Source organism: Oncorhynchus mykiss, chromosome 27 (genome assembly GCF_057628025.1).
Source record: "Oncorhynchus mykiss isolate SJ-2025 chromosome 27, ASM5762802v1, whole genome shotgun sequence".
Classification (NCBI taxonomy): Eukaryota; Metazoa; Chordata; class Actinopteri; order Salmoniformes; family Salmonidae; genus Oncorhynchus; species Oncorhynchus mykiss.
In genome coordinates, this window is record NC_143048.1 from 17,778,282 (window position 1) to 17,787,035 (window position 8,754).

An 8,754-nucleotide genomic window follows, 5' to 3' on the forward strand; every position below is an offset into this window, starting at 1 on the left:
GCAAGGAGACATCTGAAATGTCTGGTGACCATTTCTTTGTTTGGAGAAGAATGAGACGTTGTGATCAGAATGGGGATAGAGGGAGAAGAGGCACCCTAGGTTAGCAGGAGGCTACTACTGGGAGGTTACTATGATGTGACTAGGAGAGTTAGGATTATGCACTTGAAGTTACCATGAGGCAGGGTCTACTAGGCTACAGCTAGGCTATCCAGTCCTGTATTTGTTGTAAGAGGACCATGACAACGAAGCAGAGTTAATCAAACTTCTATGTTCTTCTGCCAATGCTGTACATGTACACCACCAGGTGTCATAAAACCGCTGTTTCAAAGCACCATATTAATACAAGTCCTGCTGCAGGCTCCAAATGAGGCAGCAGACAGCATCAACCTGAGCCAGAAGGTGTCTATTGCTCCCCCCGAAGAAGAGGAGGCCCCAGCAGCAGCAGAGGAGGAGGAGAAGAACCTGCCAGAGTGGAGTGAGAAAGTGGCCAGCGGCATCCTCACAGGTCAGACCCAGGGCCCTAACCCCAACAACGCTAACCTTAACCAATGGCATCCTAACCCGAGGCTGTAGGGGTTAAGGTTAGGGAATGTATGCTGTGTTTCACTCACACCTACTGTGTTTTTTTTCCATCCAGGGGCATCGTGGCTGAGCTGGGGCCTGGTGAAGGGGGCTGAGTTCACTGGCATAGCCATCCAGAAGGGGGCGTCCAAACTGCGGGAGCACATCACCCCAGAGGACAAGCCAGCCCACGTCAGCCCCTCTGTCTCCAAGGGATTGCATGTAGCCAAACAGGCCACCGGGGGCGCTGTCCGCGTCAGCCAGTTCCTTGGTGAGAAGCAGCTGAGTGTCTGATTCGTTCTGGTGTTGGAAGGAGTTGACTCTCTGATTGGTTCTGGTGTTGGAAGGAGTTGACTCTCTGATTGGTTGTGGTGTTGGAAGGAGTTGACTGTCTGATTGGTTGTGGTGTTGGAAGGAGTTGACTGTCTGATTGGTTGTGGTGTTGGAAGGAGTTGACTGTCTGATTGGTTGTGGTGTTGGAAGGAGTTGACTGTCTGATTGGTTGTGGTGTTGGAAGGAGTTGACTCTCTGATTGGTTGTGGTGTTGGAAGGAGTTGACTCTCTGATTGGTTTTGGTGTTGGAAGGAGTTGACTGTCTGATTGGTTGTGGATGGGTGTGTTGTGTTAGTAGTTGATGATTTGTATGGTGGTGTGTGTTGTGTTATGACGGATGTGTGTTGTGTTATGAGTGGTGTGTGTTATGACTGGTTGTGTTATGATGGGATGTGTTTTGTGCTATGATGTTGTGTGTGTGTTGCGTTTGTAGTGGACTGTGTGTGGTGGTGTGTATTATGTTATGACGGTGTTCGTGTTGTGTTATGACGGGGTGTGTTTGTAGTGGACGGTGTGTGTATGGTGGCAGGGTGTGTGGGTAGAGAGCTAGCTCCCCACGTGAAGAAACATGGAGGCAAGTTGGTCCCGGAGTCCATGAAGAAAGACAAAGATGGACGATCCAACATTGATGGAGCCATGGTGGTGGCTGCTAGCGGAGTTCAAGGTACATGTGTGGTACCTGTCACTGTTGTGGTTGTTATAGTCACTAGACTACTCATTGTATAGGACAAGACAGAACAACACGAACGTTGGCCGTGCGCAGTAGATCACCTGCTGGCTGTCAACGAACAGTGGAGATTCAGGGGAAATTAATAGATAATGGCGGCCGATGTTTTATGGCCAGAGGCTATAGGACGGCCATTCGCTACTCATGGGCGTCGTTCCTATTGGTCTGTCTTGTCCTTAAGGATGGTTCACATGGATGATGTGCCCCCTATTCTACCAAGTGTCTAGTCATTGTTGTGGTTCCTGTCATCCTACCTGAAGGCTTCGCTACCATGTGGACTGGCTTGGAAGTAGCAGCAAAGAACATCACCGTCTCTGTTGCCTCCGAAACCGTCAACACTGTCAAGCATAAGTAAGTCTTTCTCAGTACACTTCAACCAACGTGTTGTCTGTGCTCTTCTCATTCAACATGTCTGCGTCTCAAATGGCACTCGATGAGCCTATGGGTCCTGGTCAAAAGTAGTGCACTAAATAGGGAATGGGGTGCCATTTGAGACGCCCCCATGTCAAAATAAGTAAAGATGTTGTATTGTCACATACACCGGATAGGTGCAGTGAAATGTGTTATTTTATAAGGTCAGACATAGTAGTGCGGCGCTCATGGAGCAAATTAGGGTTAAGTGCCTTGTTCAAGGGCACATGGACAGATTTTTCACCTTGTCTGCTTGGGTAATCGAACCAGGGACCTTTCAGTTACTGACCCAACGCTCTAACCACTAGGCTACCAGCCGAATGTGTTCTGTGCTCAGCTCATTCACCATGTCTGATTGGCAGTACTACTTGCTTGACTCTACATTTGCTCCTGTCCACCTAGCTCGGATGTGTATGTCTGTTCTTTTGCTTTCTGGACCAGGTTTTGCTGGACCAGGTTTTGCTAGACCAGGTTTTGCTAGACCAGGTTTTGCTGGACCAGGTTTTGCTGGACCAGGTTTTGCTGGACCAGGTTTTGCTAGACCAGGTTTTGCTAGACCAGGTTTTGCTGGACCAGGTTTTGCTAGACCAGGTTTTGCTAGACCAGGTTTTGCTGGACCAGGTTTTGCTAAACCAGGTTTTTGCGGTGTATCTTGCAAACACTTACTTGTGTTTTATAAGCAAAAAACAAGCAAGCACTTACTGTACATTTCCCTCTTCCACTTATTTTTCAGATTTAGGGGTCTACAAAACATCTTAGACCCTCCTAATGACAAGAAGACATGTATTTAAAGCCAGCCTTTAATGAACCCTCCTTAATAACGAGCAGCATGGCCAAGGCTTAGCCTCTGTTTCTAGGTGGTCTGAATGTAAAGCTGCTAGATTCACCTGTACTCTCTCAACAGGCTACTCTTCTATCCTACTGGGCTATGCTCCCGTAATTCAACATGTGGCTGACACTGATTTCTCTGGTGTCTAACTAACCAACTCTTTTTCCTGACTTTATTGAAAACAATATAACTATTTCTAATACATAATCATAGTATGAATTGATGCACTTATTGAATTGATGTGTATTATCTGTAGAAATAAGTGCAGTCACCAGCCCCACAATATAATCAGTTGTATATTTATAGATTTATGAATAGTCAGACAACTTCAATAATTCTGTTGAATTCATGATCTGCATGGGTGGGGGCTTTAATGCTAGTTGCATGTTGCTGTCCTTGCTGTTCCCTGTAATTGCCCTCCTTCCTGCAGCCCTCCCCCTCTCAACAGTTGGTTGTGTGTGATTATAAGGTATGGCGCTGCAGCCGGCCAGGCCACAGACCATGCTGTGAACTCAGCCATTAACATGGGTGTCACCGCCTTCAACATTGACAACCTGGGCATTAAAGCTGCGGTGAAGAAGACTGGCAAACAGACGGCCGTGGCCATCCTGGAGGACTACCAGCTACGGGACCCTAATACTAACCAGAAACAAGTAGAGAAACGGGACAAATAGGCCCCATCCGGGAACAAGTCTACGTCCCAAATGGCACCCTATTCCATATTGTCACTACTTTTGACCAGACAAAATATAGAGAATAGGGTGCAATTTGGGACAGTCAACACCTAACCCCATGACACTTACCATAGCCCTTACCCGCAGTGCACTGGTGTCGATATGAGAGGTCTGGATAGGTGTAAGCAAATTGGCAACTTCTACCTGCATAGTCTGTCAAAGGGAAAGGCTGAGGTACTACCATATTGATTAAACATATCCTATTCTTTCAGATCTACCCAAGTGCCTAGAGTAGAGGCTAGGTTTGCTTCCAAAATGGCACCCTATTCCTGATTTATAGTGCACTACAAAGGGAATTGGGTGCCATTTGGGATGCACCCCGTGTCCTCTTCCTCTCTTTCCTTTATGAGCTTTAATTACAACACGATTTGTATTCTTCTATAAAGAAATCTATCTATACATATATGCTTTAGTTGACTAATAGCCTCTAGAAATGTTACTAGGGTTTGATACAACTGTTAAGCACTTTAATCTTCATAATGAACGGTATAATGACATTATAATAATGTCAAATATTATAGTAACTAAGATGGACGTTGTGTGTAGGTAGCCTGATGTATAATCGCTAAGTTATTTGTGTTCAATGTTGGTGAGAAGAGGACACCGGAATTTAAAAAGTCACGTAGGTGATATGAATATAAACTGAAAGCAGGATTCTTGTTTAAATTTCAGATGGAACTGTTTGTTTCAAGACTACTGCTGTTGACCTATTGTAGTAACAGTAGTATTACTGCAGTAGTACTGTAGTAATACTGTTCACAGTTAATGTATCTAGAAGTAAAGGTGTAACTGAGGTAAAGTTGCACAATTCTGGTAACTGTCCCAAAATCCCCAGGTTTTCCAGAAATTCTGATTTTAGGAATCTGGATGTTCTGCTTATTCCCACCTAGTCTCTTTCCCCACCCGTAACCTGAGGCCTGCATTGGGTTCTGGGTTTCAAGATGAATTCACTCCTGATTCCTGGAAGTTCCAACCATGATTTCTGGAAAACCTGGGAATTTTGCAAAAGGGGAGGGGGAGAAACCCATCAGCATGCTAACTATGTGCTATAAGAATACATGTTTGGGTTCCTTTAATCAATGAAATAATGTTAATGTGTGAAACAAGACGAAACCCAAGCATGCACAGGAATAGTTATATAGCCGTTGAGGGTACTATATCAGATGGAACAGGGTTCTCTTAAGGTATACTCTTGTCATATGACTTTGTAATGCAGAGGAAAGAGTCAATCCAAACGTAGAAGCAGTGGAGGTTTGAACTGGTTTGAGAATGGTTTATGGTTTGCTTAGTATGCCTTAATAACCAGTTACTACAGGCTGTATGCTACTGTAACCATAGGCCAATGCAGCCACCTTACAGATAGCAAGCCCACGCTACTGTATTGTCCCGTGGTCCAGTTCATTATCTTTGAGAATCTATAACCTATCCTTTCAACTTGGTATCTGATTATTACTTTTTAAAGCTGTGACATTAATTTTCTATGAAAGGACAAACACATTTTTTTTTTCATGTGATGTAAAGAGAATCATATTCAATGTAATTAACATTTGGACAATTGTTTTTAACTATGACATCAAACAAATCATTATGGAAAAATGACAGATATAAATACATTAACAGTTTCGGCACAATTTGAGTGTGTTATGATTAGTGTCGTCGTATATGTGTTATGTTGTCAACATACTGTATTTAACTTGTAATGCTGTCTACCATTCATTATTTACCTTGGGCTGATGTTTTTTCAATGTGAATTGTCTTCAGTAATATTTCCCCTTCAGGGTTAAGTGAAGGCAAACTGTCTTTTTGTGTGAACTTAATCTCATGCAGTCATTAAATACACATCAGCATTCTCACAAAGTGGTTGTGATTTTCCGAATAATGGCTCTGTGCTTCTGTGGCCCTATGTGAACAAATAGTCACATGGTCTGATGATTAACCAAATATCTGATATGTAATAAAAAGCTATAGAAGAATGTGTTGTATATCATCGGTTTGGATAGAGCATGTCATCTGTCTGGGCATTTCTACTTCATAGTAGACCCGACTTAGTCTGGGTACCAGTCTCTGTGTCAATCCTCTCCTACTCTCTATCTTGACAAATGACACGGAATGCAAGGAATGGCATGTAATAGTTGAACAGACTGGCAACCAGGCCGGACTCGGCTATCCCATTAGATGAAATATGGGCCAAAGGTATTTGGCTTAAGCATAATATATCATATTCAGAAATGCATTTGTGTTTACCTAGCATAAAGGAGAATGTTCATGTAGATGCCACTCAAATTACCTGGAAATCAAGTTAGTGAAATAGGATCATTTTCAAGTGTTTTGCAGCACGTTTTCCAAGCGATTTGTCCTGAATGCAAAGGAGCTCATTCACATTTGAATTAGTTGAATCACATTCAATCAAAATGTACTTTGAATTATTTATGCATAATGGTGATGATTAGACTACTATTATTATTATTAGGCTGTATTACTCCTCAATCACATAATGTCATATCACTGTATTAGAATTGTTTGAGGTTCAAGCCCTACCTCTATATTATGTTCATGATTTACATATTTGAGTTGCATGTTTTATAAGTTTGTAATCAAGACAGAGATGAGTTGGAGCGCTGAAAGATACCCTGTATCTTTCAGGTTCTTGATAGAGAGCAGAGGGAATTTCCTTCTGCTCAAAATTAAACTATAGGCTACACGTCACACACCAGTGGTCCACCACTTATGACTGAAAAGGTTGAGAGGGTCCATAGATGCTATAATCTCATATTTGAGCTTAACACCCGAAACAAACAAGTCAAAATTCATTCTTGAAATGAGACTGCGTTGGATATTATTTTTGTTCACAGAATTTAAAGGCCCAGTGCAGTCAAAAACTGGATTTTTCCTTTGTTTTATATATATCTCCACAGGGTTGGAATAATAATGTGAAATTATTACAATACTGCCCTTTTATTGTAAGAGCTGTTTGAAAAGACTACCTGAAATTTCAGCCTGTTTTGTTGGGATGTAGTTTCAGCCTGCCTGGCAGGCATCCTTTTTTTCCATACCAAACTTGGCACAAAACTACGCCCACGAGTAACCTACAGTGGGGAGAACAAGTATTTGATACACTGCCAATTTTGCAAGTTTTCCTATTTACAAAGAGGTCTGTCATTTTTATCATAGGTATAACTGTGAGAGACGGAATCTAAAACAAATATCCAGAAAATCACATTGTATGATTTTTAAGTAATGATGTCCCAGATGTGCTCAATTGGATTCAGGTCTGGGGGGCGGGCAGGCCAGTCCATAGCATCAATGCCTTCCTCTTGCAGGAACTGCTGACACACTCCAGCCACATGAGGTCTAGCATTGTCTTGCATTAGGAGGAACCCAGGGCCAACCACACCAGCATATGGTCTCACAAGGGGTCTGAGGATCTCATCTCGGTACCTAATGGCAGTCAGGCTACCTCTGGCGAGCACATGGAGGGCTGTGCGGCCCCCCAAAGAAATGCCACCCCGAATTTGCCAATCTCGGTGTTCTCTGGCAAATGCCAAAAGTCCTGCATGGTGTTGGGCTGTAAGCACAACCCCCACCTGTGGACGTCGGGCCCTCATACCACACTCATGGAGTCTGTTTCTGACCGTTTGAGCAGACACATGCACATTTGTGGCCTGCTGGAGGTCATTTTGCAGGGCTCTGGCAGTGCTTATCCTGCTCCTTGCACAAAGGCGGAGGTAGCGGTCCTGCTGCTGGGTTGTTGCCCTCCTATGGCCTCCTCCACGTCTCCTGATGTACTGGCCTGTCTCCTGGTAGCGCCTCCATGCTCTGGACACTATGCTGACAGACACAGCAAACCTTCTTGCCACATCTCGCATTGATGTTCCATCCTGGATGAGCTGCACTACCTGAGCCACTTGTGTGGGTTGTAGACTCCGTCTCATGCTACCACTAGAGTGAAAGCACCGCCATCATTCAAAAGTGACCAAAACATCAGCCAGGAAGCATAGGAACTGAGAAGTGGTCTGTGGTCACCACCTGCAGAACCACTCCTTTATTGGGGGTGTCTTGCTAAATGCCTATAATTTCCACCTGTTGTCTATTCCATTTGCACAACAGCATGTGAAATTTATTGTCAATCAGTGTTGCTTCCTAAGTGGACAGTTTGATTTCACAGAAGTGTGATTGACTTGGAGTTACATTGTGTTGTTTAAGTGTTCCCTTTAGTTTTTTGAGCAGTGTATATATACTGTGGAACTACTCATGGCTGCAAACTTCTTGGATTGTCAACTCAAAGAAATGTAGCTACTGAAACTATTTCTTTTTAATATTTGTTTTGACTATTTAACTTGTTTGCCATGTTGCTTCAGATATAAAACAAATCCGTGAATGATGAGTACTTTGTCAGTGTAACGGTATTCGTCGTCGGAAGATGAGGAATCATCTGACCAAAGAGCAGCATGGTAAGTGTTCATGCTTACTTTATTTAAACTGAACACTATGACAAAGGGAATCACCAAAACAGTCCTGAAAGATGCAAAACACTAAACAGAAATTAACTACCCACAAAAACCATGTGGGAAAAAGCTACCTATGTATGGTTCCCAATCAGGGACAGCTGTCTATCATTGTCTCTGATTGGGAACCATATTGCCATAGAGACAATGATAGACAGCTGTCCCTGATTGAGAACCATACCCGGCCAAAACAAAGAAATACAAAAACATAGAAAAAGGAACATAGAATGCCCACCCAAATCAAAACAAAGAAATACAAAAACATAGAAAAAGGAACATAGAATGCCCACCCAAATCAAAACAAAGAAATACAAAAACATAGAAAAAAGAACATAGAATGCCCACCCAAATCACACCCTGACCAAACCAAAATAGAGACAAAACTCCTTTTCCAACCACTCCACACATTTCTTCTTAACAAACTATAGTTTTGGCATGTCGGTTAGGACATCTACTTTGTGCATGACACAATTCATTTTTCCAACAATTGTTTGATTATTTCACTTATAATTCACTGTATCACAATTTCAGTGGGTCAGAAGTTTACATACACTAAGTTGACTGTGCCTTTAAACAACTTGGAATATTCCAGAAAATGATGTCATGTCTTTAGAAGCTTCTGATAGGCTAATTGACATAATTTGAGTCAATTGG

At 42.8% G+C, this 8,754-nt stretch overlaps 1 protein-coding gene across 9 annotated transcripts in view; it reads left to right on the forward strand.

Annotated features, from left to right (window-relative positions):
• Nucleotides 1–5,568, forward strand: part of LOC110507643 (spartin) — a 16,057-nt gene extending 10,489 nt beyond the window's left edge. For 3 of the 9 annotated variants that reach the window (XM_021587758.3, XM_021587756.3, XM_021587757.3), the window contains exons 4-8: nt 358–505; nt 638–832; nt 1,400–1,558; nt 1,882–1,972; nt 3,292–5,568. In XM_021587758.3, coding sequence (XP_021443433.3) covers nt 358–505; nt 638–832; nt 1,400–1,558; nt 1,882–1,972; nt 3,292–3,535 — 837 coding nt within the window. In that variant the 3' untranslated portion in view covers nt 3,536–5,568. Of the gene's footprint in view, nt 1–357; nt 506–637; nt 833–1,399; nt 1,559–1,881; nt 1,973–2,765; nt 2,957–3,291 lie in introns of those variants that run through there. The other 6 variants (XM_090224689.1, XM_021587760.3, XM_090224690.1 and 3 more) reach the window with 3 other exon arrangements.
• The last annotated feature ends 3,186 nt before the right edge of the window (nt 5,569–8,754 follow it).